Source organism: Cervus elaphus, chromosome 24 (genome assembly GCF_910594005.1).
Source record: "Cervus elaphus chromosome 24, mCerEla1.1, whole genome shotgun sequence".
In the NCBI taxonomy this organism is placed as follows: domain Eukaryota; kingdom Metazoa; phylum Chordata; class Mammalia; order Artiodactyla; family Cervidae; genus Cervus; species Cervus elaphus.
The window spans coordinates 22,191,224-22,214,166 of record NC_057838.1 but is presented as its reverse complement, the minus strand read 5'-3'; the positions used below and the strand labels follow the sequence as shown (position 1 = coordinate 22,214,166).

General features: G+C 39.6%; 1 protein-coding gene across 30 annotated transcripts in view; it reads right to left on the bottom strand.

Moving 5' to 3' along the window:
• ARPP21 (cAMP regulated phosphoprotein 21) overlaps positions 1–22,943 on the bottom strand; it is a 160,588-nt gene that overhangs the window by 95,343 nt on the left and 42,302 nt on the right. For 20 of the 30 annotated variants that reach the window (XM_043886341.1, XM_043886339.1, XM_043886355.1 and 17 more), the window contains exons 2-9: positions 18,813–18,986; positions 16,893–17,059; positions 15,373–15,414; positions 14,475–14,564; positions 10,427–10,571; positions 8,896–8,974; positions 8,184–8,243; positions 7,319–7,459 (exon numbers count right to left, since the gene is read on the bottom strand). In XM_043886341.1, the coding sequence (XP_043742276.1) occupies positions 7,319–7,459; positions 8,184–8,243; positions 8,896–8,974; positions 10,427–10,571; positions 14,475–14,564; positions 15,373–15,414; positions 16,893–17,021 (686 nt within the window). In that variant the 5' untranslated portion in view covers positions 17,022–17,059; positions 18,813–18,986. Of the gene's footprint in view, positions 1–7,318; positions 7,460–8,183; positions 8,244–8,895; positions 8,975–10,426; positions 10,572–12,451; positions 14,277–14,474; positions 14,565–15,372; positions 15,415–16,892; positions 17,060–18,812; positions 18,987–19,075; positions 19,185–20,441; positions 20,464–22,943 lie in introns of those variants that run through there. The other 10 variants (XM_043886338.1, XM_043886349.1, XM_043886354.1 and 7 more) reach the window with 6 other exon arrangements.

Here is a 22,943-nt window from a genome sequence, read left to right as displayed (position 1 = left end):
CTATGGAGTATTTATAGTATATAAATACTATAAATAGTTCATGTTTAGTGAACCTTCCTCTAAACTGCTGCAAACTGTGAAATACAGATAATGTCTTTACACACTTATACACCTAGGCTGGCACTTACATACCATGTATTCACACGCACATGCACACAGTCCTGATCAAAATGTTCCTGGCTCCTCCAATAAACTCTGAATAGAAAGAAGATGGATCTGATGTATAGCTTGTACTTCTGTGGAAAGTATGGAATGTCTGAGAAATGCTTGGCACTTCAAAGAATTAAGAAAATGGGTCTTATCTCAGTTCTAAGTTTTGGCAGGACAGTTTTTAATCCAGTGTGTTCTGTGGTTCTGGAGTTTTGCATTACAGTTTTAGTATTCATCTTGGTATTAACATTAACTGAGTTCTCTGTTTACTTTTAAAAAATTAAATGTAAATTAAGATTTTGTAAAAAAAAAAAAAAGAAAAAGAACAAGTGAAAAACAAATACAGTGGGTCTGGTCACAGTGAAAGGATAGTGTTTGGTTTGCTTCTTGATTTTATCATCATTTGGGGTATTGATTCTGTTCATGTTAGTTCTTGTTCTCCAAACCTCAATCATGGCTGAGTGACAGGAGTGGTGGATTTCAGGCTTGATCTTTTGTGAAGAGACCAGATAATTTCAAGACATGAATCTCAGCCTAGCTCTATCTGCCTAGGATGATGTGAGCTAGTTAGCTAGATACTTGGAAATTATTTTAAATGAATACAAAAGCTCTTTTTAAAAAAAGTTATATTTGAGATATTAACATTATAGAAGGTTTGTGCATGTTTCATTCCAAAATTAAACAGTAAATTATACATTCAATACTCAGAGGCCCATAAATAATTTCACATTGGGAAAGGAACATAACACAGTTTATTTTCTCTCCTCAACGACATGTGTCTGTCTCACCTACAGACTCTGGTGTTGTCTGAGGTATTTGAGGAAAACAATATGAGAAAACACATTGGAGAGAAATGATATGCAGGTTGACCAATGTTAATAAGTCTTAACTTTGGGCTGGAGAACTGTTTAAAGAAGTAGGTTGTGTGTTTAGGAAAAAAAAAAATCTCATGGTTTTCTTGAGAGGAATGTAATTCTTCATTAGGTTCCTGACCTTTGGCTTCAAGTCAGATGATTTTCAACACTTTTCCTATAAAAAGTGTAGAGTAAATTTGCCCTGTTTAGAAATGACGGGATGCCAACCAACCACTCAAAGAGTTTCCAAGAGGCGCTGGAGACAGTGATACTAGGTCCTCTTCCGAAGATTAACAAGCGAGCATCGTCTCAGGACGCTGCACAGTTCACTCCCACTGCCACTCACATTCCAGCCAAAGGAAAAGAAGCAGAGTAGATGTGGGAAGAAGAGGAAGAGATAAATGCACTTCATCACCTGCCGGGAGTGAAGTGGTTAAGGCTCTAGAACTAAAGATTCCCATCTTCAACCTGAGCCCTTCAGGAAACTAAGCGAACAGACGCCCCTCGACCCTGCCGTGTTGCTGGCCACTTCTCACTAGTCTGCCCGAGAGGGTGGCGGGTCCCCAGTCCTGTTCAGAGGGAAGTCAGCGTGCCTCATCTCAGGGATGTTTAACAAAGTCAACTGGGCTCGACTGCTTCACCTAGAGAGACGCTCTGTTGGGCTCAATCAGAACCAGTTTCATGGTTCTTGAGATTTATCAAATAGCTAGCTCAGTGGATCATCCTTTGGGCAACAAACAAGCAAACCATGGAGGTCACTATATACCACTCCTCACTCCTGGCCAAAACCCACGTCCACACTGGGAATCAGGCACTTGGGCTCCTGAGCACTAGACTCTTAAGTGTCACCCCCAACGTCTGCCTCTGAGTCATATTCTTGCTTCCTGCTTGTGAGGGCCTGTATCCTCTCTCCCCAGTAGACCTACCATTTCTTTCCTGGCTCTGTGCTCTTAGACTAGGGGATTGGAGGCAAAGATAGTGGGAGAATGTGAAAGACAGAAGAAAAAAATGCTCAAGAGATGACAATGTTTTAATATGAAGATTTTTTAAAACTAGTTAAACAGTTGCTCTGACACAAGCAAAGGCATTCAGATATACATGGGATTCTCTCTGCCTATGACTGATCTTGGCCCTTTGGAAAATATTAGGGAAAGTAGATGGTTTCTAGTCTTCAAATAATACACTTTGAACATGCATCTTTTCTCTTGGAGGGAGAAAAGGACAGAGGTGTAGAAATTGTCTAAGAAAAGAACAATGAGCTGCTCTGGACTACACAGGTAGAAAAATAAGCAAAAGAGAGAAAGTGAAAATTAGAAATAGACACAAAGAGAAGAACAAAGTTTCTCATAAAAAATAGAGACATGTATTTGCAGCATTTACACACATATATTTTAAAGCACTGTTCATCTTTTAACCTCAATCCTAAACATCAAAAGTAACATGGGACTCCCCTGGTGATCCAGTAGTTAAGAATGACAGGGACATGGGACACGAGTTCGATCCCTGGTCCAGGAGGATCCCATGTGCTACAGGGCAACTAAGCCCATGCACCACGACTACTGAAGCCCAAGTTCTAGAGCCCCTGAGCTACAGCTTCTAGAGCCCACGCGCCTAGAGCCTGTGCTCCGCAACTAGAGAAGCCACGACAATGAGAAACCCACAATGAAGAACAGCTCCCGATCCCCGCAAATAAAGCAAGCCTGCGCACAGCAACAAATATCCAGCACAGTCACAAATAAAAACAGATTTTAAAAAGTAACATGATAGAAAGTAAATACATTCTAAATATCCCTTGCAGTGCCAAGTTGCACACACCCTAATACCTCTGCCCCAGATTTCCAAGGGGCTCATCTGCGGTGGCCAAATAATCTGACAGTTAACAGAGAATTCCAACAGAAAAAAATCTGTAAGTGCTAGAGATGAAAACATACTTCTGGCCATACGCTGGGGAAAGAGAGCCTGACTAAAGCAGAAAAAAGACCAAGCCTCAGTTCAAAAACTCCATTCATTATTTCAACAAGATAACAGGACATTCTAAGCAGAGGCATCGCCAATCATTAAGACCTGCGTTGTGGGCCGAGTGTTGTGCTGGATGGCGGAGGTGACATGCTCACTGTCCTCTACCTGCCTAGCCCTGAGAAACAGCCAGGGCAGGGCGGTGCCAGGGTAAGGTGACTTTTCTTTGCTAACTCTTCATAGCGCATCAGTTCACTTGGAAAAAGGCACCTTTTTGGAATGAATCCCAAATGAACACAATTCTTATTTCTTCCTCTCTCTGGATGACTACACCCTTAACCCCACACTCCTGTGGTTATGACATGAAAACATGCATCTGGACAACTGAGTTGCTTGGAAGAGTAATTTTGTGTTCACATGAAGGACAGGCTCATCTCCTGCACTGACATTATCTGTAAACACAGTTTTTTCATTCTTGAAAACACCAATTGAAACGGAGTATAGGAAGTTTCCACTGAATGGATAGCACTCCCTCTAAATACTGCATATTTTTTCCCCAAATGTCACACCATGTAGTGGTGATAAAGAAAATCTGGCAAATGCTGTCATATGGGAGGAAGTATCTGTTATTTACTGATACCACTGAGTTAACCTTCAAAAAGACTTTCTCCCTCAATCATTGTTTCTTATCAGACCACAAAAGACTTAGGAGTGGGAATTCTCAACCAATCCGGGAGATCTTGAGCATGTCGATCAAGATAGTCTGGACTGTTTTACCTTAAAGAGAGATTACTTAGTAACATTGTTCTTGGCATGAGACACCCTGGGTTGAGATTCCAGCCATGCTGATCATTGCTTCTCTGGAGGTCCAAAACCGAGTCTACATGCAAGCTTCAGTAGCTGTGGAGCCCTGCAGGATACGGAATCTTCCTGTACCAGGGATCAAACCTGTGCACTTAATGTTCTTCTTCTGTAAAATGAGGCTCTAATGACTTATGTTCTAAGTATGCTTTTAATATGAATGAAATAATATACATTAGATAAGATGTAAAGTAACCAGTACAACTGAACAAATAGTATGTAATGTTATTATAAGTGATTCTAACTATCTGAAAAGTCCGAGGTAATTTTTTCCATCATGAAAGGATGGATGTATTATATTTGAAGATATCAGAGAAAATACTAGACGTGACTGTAGTACACATGCATGTGTATATATAATCCCCACAGTCTGTTGTCATGACTTAAATATTTTGACCTTCAGGTGAAACTATTTTCTCTCCATGCAAAACTTAGTATTTTCAAGACACATTCTATAGGCACTTAAACTGCAGACAATCTAGAAAAACAGGAATTCTGGAAATAAATCCCAGTCAATATCTAGCTGACAGGCATCCACTTCAGAGAACATCTTACATGCCAGCATGGTCATTGAAAACGAAAAATTAAAAAAGGAAGTGTTTTCCCTTCCTCAGCCCTTAGTTCAGTTTCATACCTTCCATCCACAGTTTTCTGCATTTCTCCCAATCTCTAATGACGTTTAAAATATGCATCTCTATGCATTTGTTTTGGGGTACCATTAAAGTGTACACATTGAAACGATATCGCCCAAATACAAAACCCATAAGGAATCATCTGAGGAACTTCCATCTCAGCCTCCTTCCTTTATAGAAATGGAAACATTTTCATCTAATAATATATCTAACCCAATATGGTCCCCACAATCATCATAGGCCAGTAGTCCTGATGGCACAACTCTTAAAATTTTCAAAGTCAAAAATATGCAAGACACCTAGAACCTGAAGAGATGTTATCTTTTGAACTTTAACTCCATGAAAACATGGCAACAGACTTTCAAAGGCAAATATAATTTCCCACATAACTACATTTTTCCTTTGCTAAAACTGCTCAAAGTAACTCAGGTCCTGAAAATGTGACTGGATGCTATTTATAAAAGGACATCAAATTCATCTTCTTCTCTTATTCTGAAAGATATTAGCTTCCCCCATCCCCATTTCAATCTCTGGCAAGAGCTACTCACAAGTCAAGGATGGCCAGAAAGGTGTCTGGAATAGAGTGGTGGGATTTGATACAGCTGTGGATGAAAGATTATTAAATTCAGCTCTTCAGGAAATACCTTGATTGTCCATGACATACAGTCATTCGTCATTTTTGTTTAGGAGTCACAGAGTGGGGACTAAATGTTGATGATCAAAGGCAGGAACTAGACAAAACGCCTAGCAGCCCAGGCACTTTGTTATAGGAACAATACCTGAATGTGTTTCCTGCACAAGTTCTCCTTCTGCTCTTCCTCAAGGCATAAACACATGGCATCTATTGGAAATTGGCCATTAAAGGAAAAAAAAAAAAGCTAGTGTTCTTTTGGAAGTGAAGAAGTCTGATTATATGATGCTCATTAGCAGAAAAGAAAAGCTTTAAGGGACAAATTATGTTCTCCAGTGGTATTTGGAAACTTGCAAGAATCACAAGGATTCTGAGAAGATTTGACCTGCAGAATTTCTGAAATAAAAGGAATGTTCTGTATATTCTCCAATAGGTATACCTGAAATATGGCTAGCCTGACAGAGGAACTGAATCTTAAAGCTTAAATTATATTTCAATTTAATTAATTTGAAATGTAAATAGCTATATATAACTAGTGACTACTGTATCAAACTGACTGCAAGTTTGGAGCCATTGCTGAGTTACCAAGAGCCTTTATACAAAGAGTGTTTTATTTTCTCAAGAACTGTTTGACAAGGAAACAGGTCTCAAACATGTGTATTAATATTTATGACTATGCGACTGCAAAATCAGGGTGAATTAAACATAAATGCACTGTCTCTACTAGTTGAAACCACATCAATCTACTTGATCTATGGGCTTTTCCACGTCTGTTACGGCCTTATAGAGAAAAGAATTAAAAGGACAGAACTGCCTGCCTAGTTTGCAGTCCATGTGTCCCTGCGTTACAGTATCTGAAAATCGTAAGAAAAACCAGAATGAAGAATGAAAAACAACAGCAACAACTAGGAGTATTTAATAGACAGGGAAGGATTAAAGGACAGTGACCTTTCAGTCCTACTACTGTTCAAAATAGGAGGTCCATGTGCCAACCATCAGATAAAGTGGAAAGCTGATAAATTTTAAGATGTGTTTTGCCCTCACAATAAAATGCAACCACAGGACCCAAGACTTCTGAAGCTCAAGGGCCTTTAAACATTAACCATTCCAAACTCTCTCCTGCACATAACAAATAATCTGAAGTCCAGAGAAGAGAAGCGCTCAGTGTCCCTGAGAAGAGAGCCAATCTCAGGAGCCCCAGATCTCCCAGCTAGAGTTCTCCCGACTATGACCTTCACACTCATTCTGCCTAACACAGACCGAGCCTTGAGCAGAGAAGGGGTCTCATCTCCACCCCAACAAGGCCCAGCCTCCAGAGAATAGAAACTAATGTCTGAACCACATTGCTGTGCCTGACACAAAAGTTCCCTTCAGTAACATGGCATTCCTAACAATCATGCAATGTGCGCAATTTACCAAACACAACTGTCTTAAGAAACTGCTTTATAAGAGGACAGTTTTTCAGTTTAATGTGTACTGTGCTATAAAAATGGTCTGTGCTTAAAGGAGATGTAGGTTCAGCAGACACATTTCGAAGTTTCTAAAGCAAATGACCACTCATTTTATGTTTTCAGTGACACCATGAAAACACAGTGAGACAGAAGCAAACAACTGTTGAAAGAAGCAAAACAACAAGCAACCTTCTTTTAGAGCCAGAACTTAGATATTATCGGGCTCAAAAAACTCTGATATTATAAGTGAAAAAAAACCCAAGAGGGCACATTTTACATGACTTATTTCAAATCACCCAGGTAGTAAGTAAAAGAACTGGGTCTTAGAGGCCAGACTTCAGTCTCCAGGTTTGGAGTTTTTGTTATTCTAGACACCACGGTAAGATCAACGTGTTGACACCAGAAAAAGAAAGAAAAGGATAATTATCCTATATATGTTATTGTTGTTTTTAAATGTCTGTTATTTTTAATCAGAGTTGTAGCTGACATAACATGTTCCTTTGGTATATAACCGCATGGATTACTAATGGAAGGAAGAAAATTGTGTTTCAGGAGCTATGTAACAGAACTGGGAATAAATACACTTTACGGCCTAAATTTTATCAACTTTCCTGGTCCACAGATAATCTTCTATAGATAAATGCCACTACTGTTGATAAGAGCAAGAGATGAATAACACTGTACATTTTAAATGCCATGTACTTTGAACTGTATATTGTGTTCTTATAAACGAATCCACAAGAGAAAAAGAAAATGCTAAATAAATACAGTGAAGGGGCTTACATTCTTGTGTTGCTGGTCTTGTTGATGATGACCGATTTCCCTGTTTGATCGACATTGTGATCCAGCCCAAAGTAAGCGGCCACTCGATGGACAAGCATCCTCTGATAGGATGACATCTGAGGAAACTTTTTATAGTGGTTACTGGAAAGGAATACAAGAAACAGCAGCATCAGCATTTTCATTTCTGGCCCGTAGTACATATGAGAGATACACACACAAAACTGTTTCTTTTTCATCCGAACCATTAAGCTTATTTCATTCCTGGCATCACTCGATGTTCTCATTTCCAGACCAATTTTCCACTTATAGATGTATTGATTAAAGTACAATAAGTGTTTTTGTTTTACAGTTGTGCATTTCTCAGACCACAGAGAACTTAATGTTTGTTGGAAAGTATATTCTGTTTTAGTCCAGGAGACCTTATCCACAGAGCCAGGCACAGCAGCAAATGACATGACATAATATGGGACTGCAGATGTCTATCTGGAGATGTCACTACACGGCTGACACTGAAAGCAGCGCAATTATTTCCAGGCATAACTGACTACAGCCAGCTGGAGCCCATTAAAAAACTATAATAAAAACGAAAAGGGTCGCTTCTTGTTCCTGCTACTCAATGCTAATCAGTGGCCCCCTGTTTATAGCCATTTTGTCAGGAATTTAACAAGCAGGAGTACACATGGTCCAAGCAACAATTCCCATCAACACATAGCTCCTAACTCCAACAGCATCTCTATTTAATGAGTCAGCAAACACATTAAATAATGTTTTATCTACCCCTAAATCTTTCCAGAATGAGTAAGTAAAACCATACAGCAAACCAAGACACATCAGATTCATTAACCGGCACTGCGATTCAACATACTTGTTGTCACCAATGAAATCAATAATTTCCTGCTCCATTTTCAGGAGGATCATCCTGTCTCTGCAAAATAAATGTTAAAATGAAGAGGCTTTATGGACTGTCCATTCCCAAAGACTTAACAGTTTCATTTACATGTATGGAAAAGATGGTTTAAATCTACGTAGCTACAAATCAGCATGTAACTCTTTTCTGAAATGTGATGTCAAAATAGCTGTAATTCCATTCTCCTTAAGGGGATTTCTCATCTGTTAAGTACGTTCTACTACTGAAACATTTGTAGTTTTTAATGTTAAGACAAGCAAGGTATTAGGCCCATAAAACACACCAAGTAAATTGTACATTTTAAATTAATAGGAAACTTTAACAAAGCTAAGCCCAAGTAGTTGGTTCAACAGCTGCCCCGAAGCATATTTATTTGACATTGCTTCTCATTCCCTATATTTTCCCCCTTAACAGGTATCTCTTTGTGACCAGAAAAGCAGAACTTTAAACTATAATTTGTTCACTGGACAAGTACCCAGGAATTAAGACTAGCTAAAAACAGCAAACATGCAAACTATTAGCAGAAAAGAGAAAATACAAGAGACAGTTTAAGACACAGAGATGGACTCAGCCTTCTACAGCTTCCCTCTTAGAAGTGTTTGCATGAATGACTTTATTGTAACATTCTACTTGACTCCTCTAAAAACAAGAGATTTACTTAATGATTTACCTGGAATTATTCTTTAACGTGTTAATCAGAAACTCATGTAAATCTATGCCTGTAGAATCCGTATATTCTTGGCTGCAATCTGAAACAAACAGCAGGGTGGAGTTATGAGAAAGGGCCGTGGGGAGGTGGGCTGAAAAGGGTTTTCCCAACCTTTCCCTTTTCCCTTATGCTCAGGTAAACTTTAGGTGAATCTACTGGTGTTAGAGATACATGTTACGAAACTAGCAACCTGGCAATATTAAATCAGGATGAAAATCAGATTCGGGATTAAGAACACCCAGTAGATTTCCAGTGTGGAAAGACCTAGCTGTCACAGGAGAGGAAGTGGGCACAGTCTGGGTGGGTGGGTGGGCGGAGTCAGATGTCATGTGTTCATTTTGGGCTGTCAATCAGCAAGGGCATGACCTCTCCATGACAGTGATGGGTACTCCCAACCCACAGAGAGAACTCTCAAGAGTCTGAGATACCATGGAACCCTCTTACATTGGAGAAGGCAAAAACTGAATGTTCTGTTATAAAACTGTCTAAATATTAACTGATACAAAATATAGGAGGGCATTAAATATTTCCAAGTCTTTCAAGTCTTTTGATGCTGTCTAAAGTTTAATTTCTAAAGCCATCTTAGGAGGCTGTATTTGTTTACTGTCGGATACACCTTGGTTTTAGATGTTCAGCAGCTGAGACAATCGTTACAAGCAGATCTGTGGTTATGCAGCATATGTGAAGTAGTTGTCCTTTCTCAGCTGATTAAATGCCTTATACTGTCTCAGGTATTTAAAAAAATTAGTCTATTGCCAATCTGTTTATTCATGGAATTCTTCATATCAATTTAATTTTGTTTTTACTTATGCTTTTTTTGGTTTGTTTGTTCTACTTTTGTATAATTATATGTAAGGCAACAAGTCGAAAAGTCTAAATTGTAGCTTTGGGGTTTTATAAGGAATGACTTTAGGAGAAGAAATTTTTCCTGAAGTAGAAGTGCGTATGTTTTACATGAGACGTGGTAGGGCAGTATATGGGTTGCAGACACCGAATTCATTTAGGCCAGATAAAATGTTAACATGTATTCCATTGACACTGATATATACATCTGCGCTCTGGGGACACCACTTACCACTTATCATCTGAGAATTGCTAATCCACTATCTGTCTTTTAAGATAAACATGAAACTTAAAAGATATAAAACTGGGTACCATGACTGTTCATCAATTCAAATTAACTGGACTAATAAATGTGAATTAAGAACAGGTTTATATTCACTCCCTTGTATAAACTTCTCAAAAATACATCCAAATGAATATCCAAAGAAATATGTGATCCTAAAAATAACCTTTTTAGATACACAAAAATGACACCATGAACAGAAAAAAATCAAGTGCACATCATCTTTTACACACACACACATACATATACAAATAAAATTTTATGCAAATTTTGCTGGGAGGTGATATTTGTGTAAAGTCTAGAATGTATTTTGTGACTAGTTATGTATCCAAACTGAGTAAGTTAAGGAAACATTTTCACATTCACCTTTTGATAACATTCTGATCTTGGGTTTTTCAGAGGTTTTATCTTTGTTTTTATCCTTTTCTTTTTCTCTTTCAGAGTCATCTTTCCTAGATTTATCCTCCTCTTGCAGGCTGGGAAAACTGGAAAGCTGTAAATGAATTGATTCCTGTTGGGGAAAAAATATAATAATTTAGGGCCAGATTTAAGAATCTCTGTCTGGTTTCCATTTTGCATAGAGATTATTAAGAACAGGAAAATGAAAGCCAGGTACAGATTTTTTTTTTTCTTAAATGGTAAAAAAATTATACCTGTCAGAAAAATAATTGCTCTTTAAGATGAATTAACTTTGGAGGTCAATGGAAGGTCATGAGAAGTAGCTAGTACTAAAACTTTGCCTTGTGAATATTAACTGAAAGCAAGCTAAATTCCTACAGATCACAACTCTTATTTTCTCTATAGGTTTATTTTTAAACACTTAACAAAAATTTCTTTATCAATAAGTTTGCATCGTAGCTACTATCATGTCTTAAAAATTAACATAAAAAAGAGGTTTCTGCAAGTTCTTTTATATAATTCCTTGAACGGAAAAAATTGGCACAAGCACAGACAGACAGATATTACATGAATCAAAATTACAGAAAAAAACAGACATAAATAAAGGCGATAATAGCCCATTTACAAGTAAACTTCTGCTTCAGAGCCACATAAATACTGATTTCTATCACTATGAAAAATAAAAATACAGAATTGAAGGAATCCTAGATATGGGTTATCCTATGTCGCTTACAAAAGCTATTAATAAAGCATTAAAACTTACAATAAGCACTGCCTTTTGGAAAAGGTAGAAAATAGGACTATATTTTCCATCAATTAAATATAAATAATTAATATTATTTTAATCTTAGTATCAGTGAATCCTTTCAAGATGTAAGAGTCTCTTGAACTAATGCTTGGTTGACCACTTACAGTATTTGGACTGGATCCACTTTTGTATTTATTGATTTTGCACTGAAACAGATCATTTCATATGAACTCATGTATCAGCCATTTGGATGATAGTATGTTCACTGTTTTGAAGAAGAATGAGCCAAATTATGTTTTTCAGTTTTATGAAAAAACTATGCTATGATTAAAACTATGACAAATGAGCCAACATTAAGCCCACTGGTTCTTATGTAAGAGATCATCTAATGGGAAAACTTTCTTCCACTGGCAACATTAACATTTATGATGAAGGGGAAAAAATATTCCCAATGACTAATAGCGTTTCCCACTGAAAACTAAACCAAGACTCTTCTACATGTGACTAAACTGATGTCTCTACATCCTCAAATTATGGTCAATCTGGGAGTCTTAATGGTTCTTGGTAAACCTAGCTGATCTGACAAGCAGAAAACCAAAGTCCTCCAATGGCAAGTTTCTTTTTCGGGAGGGGGTCTATTGTGTATTCTGGGCTGGAATAAAAAGTCACCATGGTTGGAAAGTTGCATGATACAGAAGATGAAATAAAACACATTCTCATGGTAAATATTGATCTTAGCCGGGTTTCCTGATATCTGCAAGTTCATCCTGGGGATGGCCATATACAAACTATCCTGGGGATGGCCATATACGAATCCGAGTGTAATTTGATGATAAGGTCTTTTATCAGAGCACTTGGGAAAGAAATGTCTTAGTCTGCAAAGATTCAGGCAGACCTTGGTGTTACAGTTTGCTTCCACTTGCTAAGGAAAAAGCTGGAATATTTTTGCTCCGAGTGGGGAAGAATTGATTCGACAGTGGGTCAGGAGAGGAAAGCGAGGGTCCCAGGTCAGGAAGTGGTCTCATTACTTCTTCAAAACCGATTGATCCATTCAGCCTCGGTAAGTTTAAATCTAAAATCAAAGAGGCTTGGAAATATGAATGCAACAGCAGAGGCCAAAGGACATTATTTTAAAAAAAAAATGTACAAAGTCCTGCCATGTGTTGACAAACAGAATACTCAGAAAAACACCTGCCTTTTCTACACGTTATGGTGTTGAAAGAATACACGAAAGTGCTATAGAGTTGGTAAAAAACAATCTGTTCTTTTTTAATATTTTTATTGATATGCTCAATAATAAAATACAAGTGTTAAATACATCAGTACAGGATAACTTTATCTCCAACAACAGGAAAAGAATGATTCAAGTTGCAGTAATACACTGATAGGTAAAGAGTATAACATTAGAAAAGAAACACTTCCTTTAACTTAAGGACAGACTGAACCATCTGCTATGGGTCTGAGATCAAGTAATACAGGTAGCAAGAGTTTTTTCCCACACAGGAAAATGAAGGCAGTTTTCCAAATACTGTGAGTACACACATATTGGGGGAGCCATACAATTCGTATACCGTACACTTCAGCCAGTGTTGTCAGGGGTTCAGTTCCCACATGTTAAGTGCCGGTGGTACCTAATGAAGGCATTGTATACAAGCTCAAAGGTCTGCTTCTTTATTCTCTAAAAGAGCAGCATGGCCACTTGCTTATATGTGTGTGTGGTGGGGGGCAGGCCTTGCTCCCACCGCCTCAGCCAGTCCCAAGGAAGGCTTGCAAGGTCTAATTCCTACAAAGCTAGTCTCAGTTACTCAGCATGGGGCCAGCAGGAGCCAAGTACCATTTGCCTCTTATTTCTCTGCTCCAACTGCAAGGAGTAACCTAGACTTAGGTCCAGGGTGGGCACAATGATACAGATGATCACTTGAAAAAAATCTCCTCCCAGTACCTCATCAAATAGGATTAAAAAAATCAGATGAAATCTATAAAGGCTGTGTTCTTCTGCCTGGCATTCGGAGTAGAGGACCACTGGGGCATTATTTCTCCCAGAGTCTATCATTCTGCAGAATTAACATGTATTGCGTGCATTACATCACAAGCCGTCCATCCACATTGAATGATATAAGCTGTGATATTCGCCTTATTCCCCCTTTTGAATCTCCATACAAAGAAGAAGCACAAATAAAATGCTGAACAAAAGCCACATGTTTCTCAGAGCCCAAGGAAAATAAAGCTTGTATGAAACATAGTGATGGCTACTGAAAGCTAGCCCGCCCCTGGCGTATGACATGGGTGGCAGGTTAAGGAAATGAGGCTAGGGGGAAAAAATATACTCTAAGGATGAAATCTACGAGGAATTTATTTTTGGTCCTTTTAAAGAAAGTGCTCTCAATGCTCTCTGTATCCATGAGGAAAATTTTGAGAATTTTAATTAAATTATAAAGAGAAAAGCAAAACACAGCCCAACAAAAATAATGCTAACTTAATCAATTTTTCCTCCTCTGGGTTCAGATAAATCATTTTACTTTTGTCCTGACTGCTCTCAGCCTCTGATAAAATAAGGAAAAACTTTAACAGCAAGACCATTTTTCTAAAAGCAAATACGATGCCTGAAAGGCAAACAAAAATAAATACAATGTGAAGAGTTTTGTTGGAAGTTGAATTTTTAGAGCTGAACAGCCTTGCTGTAAGGAGCAAAAATCAGGTGTAAGGATGTGCAGCAAAGTGTTAACAATATTAACTTAAATTCTCATTCATCTCAGATTTGTTTCTGGACCATTTTTCCAGTAGTGAGAAATCTCCACCAAAGGCCCTAAAAGTATGTCTCCAAAGCTCAATGCACCTTATTCACTATTTCTGAAGTTTCATAAGAGCCAAAATTTGTGTTTTTATAGGCAAGTGCATCTTGGGGAGGTAAGACTCTCCACTGAGGGAGGAGACGCGGTACTTAGGACTGTATTTGGTTCAGTCTGATCAAGGGAGAGCCTTTGAGGAATAGCAGCACAACCGTGCTTACATTTTAAGTTTTAATCTAAATTCTTTTGAATTCCTTTCCATGTGCAGTGTTCAGAGGGTCTGGAAAAAAAACAAATGTAATACTTTGAGACTGTTCAACTAAGTTAGGATGTCTCAGAAATGGGGGAGGGAGCTGGACTTTGTCCTTCTTCAACTAGTTTGTGCTCCCCCCCAAAACACTGTTTAACGCCAAATGAACGCTCATGCACACAAAAGTGGATCCCCTTCATCCATGACCCATAAAGACAGGGCGTATACCTGATCCTGAAGACTTTCCCCTCCTGGTCTGGCCGAGGACTCTTCACAGACAGCAAGGCTGCGAGTCAGTTTACCTTTTCCTGCTCCTGACTGGGGAGGGGAAAGAAATGGGAAGGAAAGGAAAATAAAGAAAAAAAAACAACAACAACCCGGAAATACACTCAAGGCTGTCAAACCATCTCCACCTTCTCTGGACATTCCCAAATCAAAATTTTTAAAAGCCAGCTTCAAATCCGTAGCTCAGGGCTGTCTACACTGGTTCCAGTCTACACTGGTTCCAAGTGTTGGACCCCTGTGCGGACGGGGACAATGTGTCTACTTTGGCTCAGAGCATCGGATCTGTGTTGACGCCGATGCAGGTGGAGGAGAGGGTGGAAGAATAAATTTAAACAAAACTCTTAGCAAACTGCCCATCGCACTGGGAAGGTACAAAGAATGTACAAGCAAGGAGGAAAAGACAACACAGATGAATTTCTACTAAAACTGGGTTTGAAGGTGATCTGACTGAGAAAATATGTTAAAAGTTGAAGACTGTATCCTAAACATCAGAACCTGTTTACTGCAAGGCAGAAATGAATCGGACATACAAAACAATTTCCCCCAAATTTGATTTAAAATGAAAAGAAAGTGAGCAGTGATTCATTTGTAAAGCACTGTCAAAGTTGCCAGGATCAAATATATATATACACACTGCAGCTATGCGAACCCTAAATGCTCTAATGAAAAAGCACATAAAGCAAGCCAAAAAGAGCGATGCCAACACAACCACATTTAAACACAGGCAGCACGGATGCAGCCGAGACCTACATCCAACCCTGGGCCTCCCTGGCAAATCCTCGAACCCTGTGTGACATATGCAACCAGGATAGCAGGTCAGTGTACAGCTCCAGAACCCTACCTTGGATTTTCTTCTCTCTTGGTTCTGAGCTGCCAGCCGCCTCTGTATGTGAGAAACAAAATCAAACAAACAAACAAACAGTCAACCAACAACCAGGAGAGGGAAGTGGGGGGAGACAGACGGAGAAAAAGGTGTCACTAGAGTTGAAAAATCAATAACAACAGCAATCAGGTATTATAACCACTGAGGAGGACTCCTCCTGCCCTTGCTCCCCCAAAACTTTTGACCATTTGGCTTTTCTCCTTCCCTCCTTACAGAAGCTCATGTGCTTAGTTGCTCTGTTGTGTCTGACCCTTTGTGACCCCACAGACTCTAGCCCGCCAGGCTCCTCTGTTCATGCGATGCTCCAGGCAAGAACACTGGAGTGGGTTGCCATATCCTTCTCCAGGGGATCTTCCCGAACCGAGGACTGAACCTGTGTCTCTCACATCTCCTGCATTGGCAGGCAGGTTCGTTACTGTCTGGGCCACCAGGGGAGTCCCGCAGAAGCTTGCTGGGGAGAGCAAAGGCTGGCCTTGAGGTCATCTGGCCATTATGCCAGTATCTGCCTTTGCACATTTATGAAATAAAAACAGTTAACACTTTTGTAGTTTGGGTCAAAGAAAATCGATACAGGTTATTTGCAAGTCCAGTTTGTTTTCCATCTACCAAATCTCCTTCTCTCATAAATCCTGACCACTTAACCATATCATTTTTTGAGTACTCTCAATCACCCCCAAACTGCCCCTGCCTCTCCCAGGGCATTCTCTCTCTCTTTCTGGCTGGGAATTCTAAGCTTTTCTGCTAATAAGAATTGATGCTTAGCCTGCGCAAGAAGGTCAACAGAGCCAACAGAGATCATGTCTTTGATATTTCTTGGTCTGTCATGAGCTGGCCCTTCCTCTTTTCATGGAATACAAATCCATTTTTAAAACTCAGCTAGTATAAAGCTACCTCAGGAGAAGCCCTCCACTAACTCCTTGAGGTGGTCTAGAAATTAATATGGAGAAGCTGTGGGCAAACTCAGCCATTAAATATATTCTTTGGCCATACACACACACACACACACACACACACACACACACACACACATATGTATTATTTCAAAGGGCATTTTGACCACAATGTACTGTTTAATCAGAAAAAAAGGACTAATAAATGGGAAAAGAGAAGATTTGTTTTATGAATTTTCTATTCATTTTACTTGGGACTCCCAGGTGACTCAGTGATAAAGAATCCGCCTGCCAATGCAGGGGGGAGATGTGGGGTCAAACTCTGGGCCAGGAAGATCCCCTGGAGGAGGAAATGGCAACCCACTCCAGTATTCTTGCCTGGAGGATCCCATGGACAGAGGAACCTGGGGGCTCTGGTCAATGGGATTGCAAAGAATTGGACGCAACTGAGCATACATACACACGTTCATTTCACTGGTCAAACTCTTTACAGGTAAGAAGACAAACAAACAAACCTTCAGAGTATCTTCAAAATGAAAGAAAGGGGTGCACACAGCGGTGTGACAAATGGGATTTCTCCAGGCTCACCTGTAATTCCAGTTTCTCCTCCTCGTCCAGACTCTCAGATTTAATCACACCGTTCTCCGGAGTGGCCGTCTCCTGCTCAGGCCCACCTTCCCCCACTATGGTCTGACTCAGGTCTCCTGGCTCAGACATTCTCCCAGATGCAAATTAAAATCACAAGGTTTGACACCCTATAAGGTGAAGACATCAGAAAGTAAAGTCAGTGCAGGGTGAAGTCTTGACCATTATGGTTGAGATACTGGATTCCTCCCTTTGTTCTCAAAATCAAACGAGCAACTCCAGCCTCCCTGCCAATTGCACACAAAGAGAATAAAACAAGACCAAATCAAGTACCCCAGACAAACACCAAGAGGCAGATTTGGTCACTCAATCCACAACCCTAGACACACACACACACACACACACACACGCTCCTATCAATACACCTTGCTGTCAGGGTGGATCAATACATCTTAAACTGAGACACCCAAGTCCCACACACCTCCCGGTCCCTATGCTCCACTCCAAAGTGGAAGCAGAAGAAAAAGAGAGTATTTCCCCAACGCTTCCTCCGCTTCCGAGTTGGGAGGTGGTACCTGTTCTGCAGCATCTAAGATGACTCACAAATGATTTGCAAGTTTCAACCACAGACATACCTTCCTGGGTCTAAGGAATTCAGTACACTCCACCAGAGGAGAAATCAACGTAAGGGGTAATAATTCAGAACACATAGGGGATCCCGAGTTGGCAAGAAACCATCAGGGACTTCAGACTTCAAACTGACAGAGACATTATTAAAAGCAGAAGCTCTCCCCCCAGCCCGTCAGTGACTGGTGCTGTGGAGATCCTTCAGAAGCAAGTCTCAGGCGGGGAGCTCCAATGAAGTTATCACAACTGAACTGCAATGCTCCAGGCTCATAAGAGATGACTACACAGATGCTAGAAATGACTTTTCAAAGTATAAACCTGTTACTAGTATTTTTTTTCTCCCTACCTCCATAAAGCCCCTGACATTTCCCCTTCTGATGTGCTGTCAAATGAGGCTCATAAACAGTTCAGCATTTACTTCCTCCTCAGTTTTTTTTTAAGAAAGAAAAAAGGAGAAAAAGGAAGGAAAGGAAAAAAAGAGGAAGGAAAGAAGGAAATTAAAAAAGGACAGAAAGACCTTGTAGCCTAGAAAGTCACTTCTTTCACAAAAATTCCCAAGTAATGGCTGTCCTGTTCCCAGTTATTACTATGGTAATTATTAATGGACATATCAGTGTCTTGATATGTCTCTCTGGGAGTGTTTAATTACCATATACTAATTCAGTAACTTTATTTCCAAGTGCACATAGGAGGCATGAGAAAAATCTAATAACACAGTAATTTCTGTTGCAAATATGCTAAGACCTACCATGACAGGACAGATGGTACCTAATGATATTGTTTAAAAAAAAAAAAAAACACACAGGCTCACTTGGCAAAGGATTGTGGGAATGGAAAAGGAAAAGTTTTCATCAGGGATGATGGCTGGAGTCTGTGAGGGGCAGTGAGCAAGGCTCTTGAGGAGGTTTGAGGATATCCCCTTCAGTGTATCTGACAGATCCCTCATATTTCAGTGACACGGGGGAGAGATGCAGTTAACCAAATAAAAAGTTCTGTTTCCCAAAGCAAACAGTTTGTTTCTCAATATACTGAGTCGGGGGAGGAGACAGGACTTCTGTTGCCCTAACTTTTTTTCCTGGAGCGTTTCAATCAAACACAGATCGTGACCAGATTTTTTAAAAAAATGAAACGCACAAATTGAGCTCTAATTTTACAAACTCCGAGCCAGCTGAATCCCTTATACAGATGCTGTCTGTTTGGGTGGCCTTTCAGGAACTGTTCCATGCAAACATGCACATTTACAGACTGAAGAAAACATACAGATGAAGGGACAGCCATCCGATGACAGGTCTTTACCTTTCGTGCAGGAGTCCGGCTGCTGGCCTTGGTGACTTACGAGCGGCTTCTGTCCTTCTTCGCTGGGAAAATCCACACGTGGGATCAGAGACAACGGGAGTCCCATGTCCCCACTAACAGTTCAAAATGCCCATCTCCATGTGATTCCCTTACACGGTCTGACACATCGTCCACCTGAAAAAAGACGAAAAGTCAACAGTAACGATAATGGCAATAATCATGGTAGGGGCAAAGGACTAAACAAACAAGACTGGGTTCCTAACACTGATGACCGGCCTCCAGCAAACCACGTTCACGGCTTGATCCACTCCACCTGTCCCAAGCTGCCTGCTTCTTCTCTAATGAAGGCTCCAGCCGGCTGTTCAAGTCAGAACGGCACCCACGCAACGAGCTAAAATTAACAATTGCATTATGCGCCGAAGATTACTCACTTCAATTTTAACCTTTTTTAGTGAAATCTCGCACTTTATATTAAAAAAAAAAAACCACAAGCTTGTGTGTTTGCCTCCATGACAATCTAGATCACCTATGAGCAAAAAAGTCTTGCCTCCTTTTTTTAACCCCAGTCTTTGTCTTAATTATAGATCAATATAATCTTCCGAGTACTGTTTTTGTTTTTTTTTTTTGGTGACTCTTTTCTTTAGGAAAGCTATCCTAAGAAAGCACATTGAACGATTTTTGACTTAATGAGGCATTAGCTGTAAAAGTGAAAAAAAAAAAATACAAAGAAAGGAAAAGGAAAACTTTCATAATGGTATTGTTGAGAGAGCTCTTTTTTTTCCTCCACTGACAGTTCAGGAAGAATATTCTCGGCGCAGGGTGAACACCACCCATCCGTCCCCCGCCCTCCCCATGAGGACTGCCACCACCAGCTGGGTATTCTGTTTGACAGCGAAGCAATCCTGCCAGAGGGATTCAACAGACTTGCAAACTTTTGAACCTGTTGAAAACAATCCCTGCTATAACGTGCACTTTCCTTTTCTCACAACTCCTCCAGGAGCAGCGGCGAAGACAGCCTCAACGCAAACAGAGACAGATTCCTAATAACATTTGACCAACCCAAGCTGCAACTCGACCCTGGCGCACATCTGCTGAATACAACAGCCTGCACACGTGTTCCGCCCCGGACCCGACTTTGAAAACACCCAGTGCATCTCAGTTATTTACTCTGAAGTTTAGAAACCCTCCCTGCCTCCCCCTCGCTCCCCCTCCCAAGCCGCCAGGAGCACAGCTGGCTCCTCATCAGATTTTACTGCAGCTTGATGAACAGCCTATTGGGTTCTGACTCCATTTGTTGTGTGAGAGGAAAACAACTGCTGAAAATTCAATCGTTTCTACAGTCAACCCTTTCCAGCTTGATTGACACCTTTATTAAAATAGATAATTTGGCTGTAAAAAAGTGTTTCTTTCATTGTTAAAAATTATATAACTATTTTTTTAAGGATATATTGGCAAAGGAAATAAGTTAGGAATGAGATGCATTGGTCATCGACAGTAATTTTGATTTTTCAACTTTGACCAGTTTTGCATCATGAACACTTTGAAATTAAATAGAAGTCAACATGCCTTAAAACTAGCATCTATTTAAGCAACCGGCCACATATCTAGTATGTCTTAAAATAGAGGCACCTGTGATGGATGGATTTACCAAATGCTTTCTGGCTTCTGTTTTCCTTTTGTCAAAGAGAATGAAGTTATCAATGATCACTGCAGCCCTCCTGTCTCCTTTTTCTGATGCTCCTATTTGCACAATGGGGTTAATCCAGCCGGTGAAGTGCTCGTGTGGTTTTCAGATCTAAGCCTTAGATGCCTTATTCCAGCCCCAGTAGGTGGATGCAAGATATAATTCTTTCCATGAAGAAAGAACAAACTGATATTCACGTAACCATCTCAGAGAGTGAAACAGCCTGGATATATAGTGTGTGCGTAATTACCAGGACACGTTTGGAAATAGCACTGTGCTCTAAAGCCAGCGAGGTATTATTCTTGCATTCCTGAATCACAAAGTCATCATCCACCAAGATAAAAGGGAATATGGGCATATGGGAACGAGCAGAGAGGAACATATGGATCACAAATATTTTTGTAACTGATTAAAATTGTTCTCTTTGCTAAGAAAGTGTTGCCAGGAAATCAACCCTAGTCCAGCTTTCTGTTCCCCTAACTAACCCGACTCTTCCTCTGTCATTTAATCTTCACTTGTTCCGATTTCTCCCATCTACACAGAGAGGCAAAACCGTGTCTAACAAATATATTTTATCCAACATTTGGTTAATGGATATTCTGGCCAAGTGTCAAGTGTTATGTGGTTGTGGGACAGGGGAGGGAGAAAAGGGGGAGACACTCAACAAATGCAAAAAATAAAAGTTACTGCAGTTCTTTCAGTTACAAGCTTTTAACTATAGTTTAGGAGGTGATACTGAGCAAAGGCAGGCAATGAACAAGCTATAGGAAATTGATCAATGACACTAGCAGCTATTTATAATGAGGACAATAATGACCATTTCACATTCTGTTCATGTTTTTTCTTATTTTTTTGGCTGACTTTAGAGTTGCAAATAGTAGCAGCTGGGTTTGTGGGGATGAGAAAGAGACGGAGAGAGAAGTACAATGTAAAAGACCAAATATTCTGTCTTTCATCATCACCAACAAAAATAGGTGTGTCCTAATAGTCTGTCTATGTGTGTGTGCGTGTTACATATATTAATCGCTGGGCTTTTGGGTGGAGAAATAAAGTTTGAGGTTTGATTCCAATTCTGGCAGTGATTTATTTCTCAGAGGATGTCTAAAATGGGACATCAAATTCTATTTGCAAGCTGGGAGAGCCACGTTATTAGTCACTTTTGTCACAATTCTTCTACTCAAAATCAGCAGAGGATGACTCATCCCAAATCACTATAGGTCCTTTATGATGAAACAACATAATCAAGATTTACTTATGAGAACAATTGAGATGGTTCTCAGTTCTACACCGTTCCTTCTTTTTTTAGCTGGTCGCAGTTTTGAAAAAGTAAGCTGCTGGTGAACTGTGATATTAGTCATCTGTCAATTGGCTGCATAAGGCATTTAAACGCTGCAACCCCTTAGCAACCAAAGACACATCCTAGTCTCAAAGCAGTTATTCTGTTAAAGTTTAAAAAAAAAATAGCTTGAAGGTGTAAGATTAAGTTTAAAGACTTAAAGAGAGAGAAAAGTAATTGAAATGTAATCCTTTCAGAAATGAGAACCACCATGGCATCATGGCATGGACAGAAGGTCCAGATTAATACCTTCAGTGGGCTTGAACAGTTCCCCAGGTAACAGAAAGATGTCAATGAGAAAATTTCACATAAGTTTACTTTCCCAAAGAAAATGTTCTCCTTCAATATACATGTATAAGAAACACTCAACCAGGAGTTCTATCCTTTCATTAGACTCTTTTTGGTTGACTCCATGCACAAGCATTCTGTAAGATTCCTAAACCACCCATGCAAATGCCAAAATAACCAGACAACTGTTTTGGAGGAAGAACCTAGGAGGAGATTTGAGAAGAGGAATTTTCATACTAGGGGTTTAAGGGTAGAATTATTTTACATGAATATTCTTATTTCAACTTGGATAGCTAGGCAGTTTATAAATATAGTAACTCATAAAAAGAACAGCACTTTTTCTTTCTCATTACAGCAAACTGGACACAAACATAGCCTTCGTCAACGTTTACCAGGCTTCCAATAATGAGATAACTGATGTCAAAGCTGTGGACATAAGAACAACACCATGATAATCACAAGTGCCTTTAAACATAAGAGGGGTCAGATCTCAATAAAAACAAGGAAAAAAACCAATGTTTCAATTCTTCACTTTCCTAAAAAGTGTTCACAGAATCTCTACCAAGTGCAAGGATGTGCTAATACAATCTTAAAAGGAAAAATCTTTTTTTTTCCCCAAAAGAATATAATAAAAGGTAAATAATTCTAATGGATCCACATGAAAAATTTTAAACAATTTTATCTTCATCATCCTCTTTTTGATTAGTCATCAACTGGAAGATAAAGATGTCTTCTGTTTTTTTAATAAATCTTAAATGTTTTCTCAGTGTATTTCAAAAGAAAAAAGGCATAAATTTGGGAGAAGGAAATAATGTATTGGGTC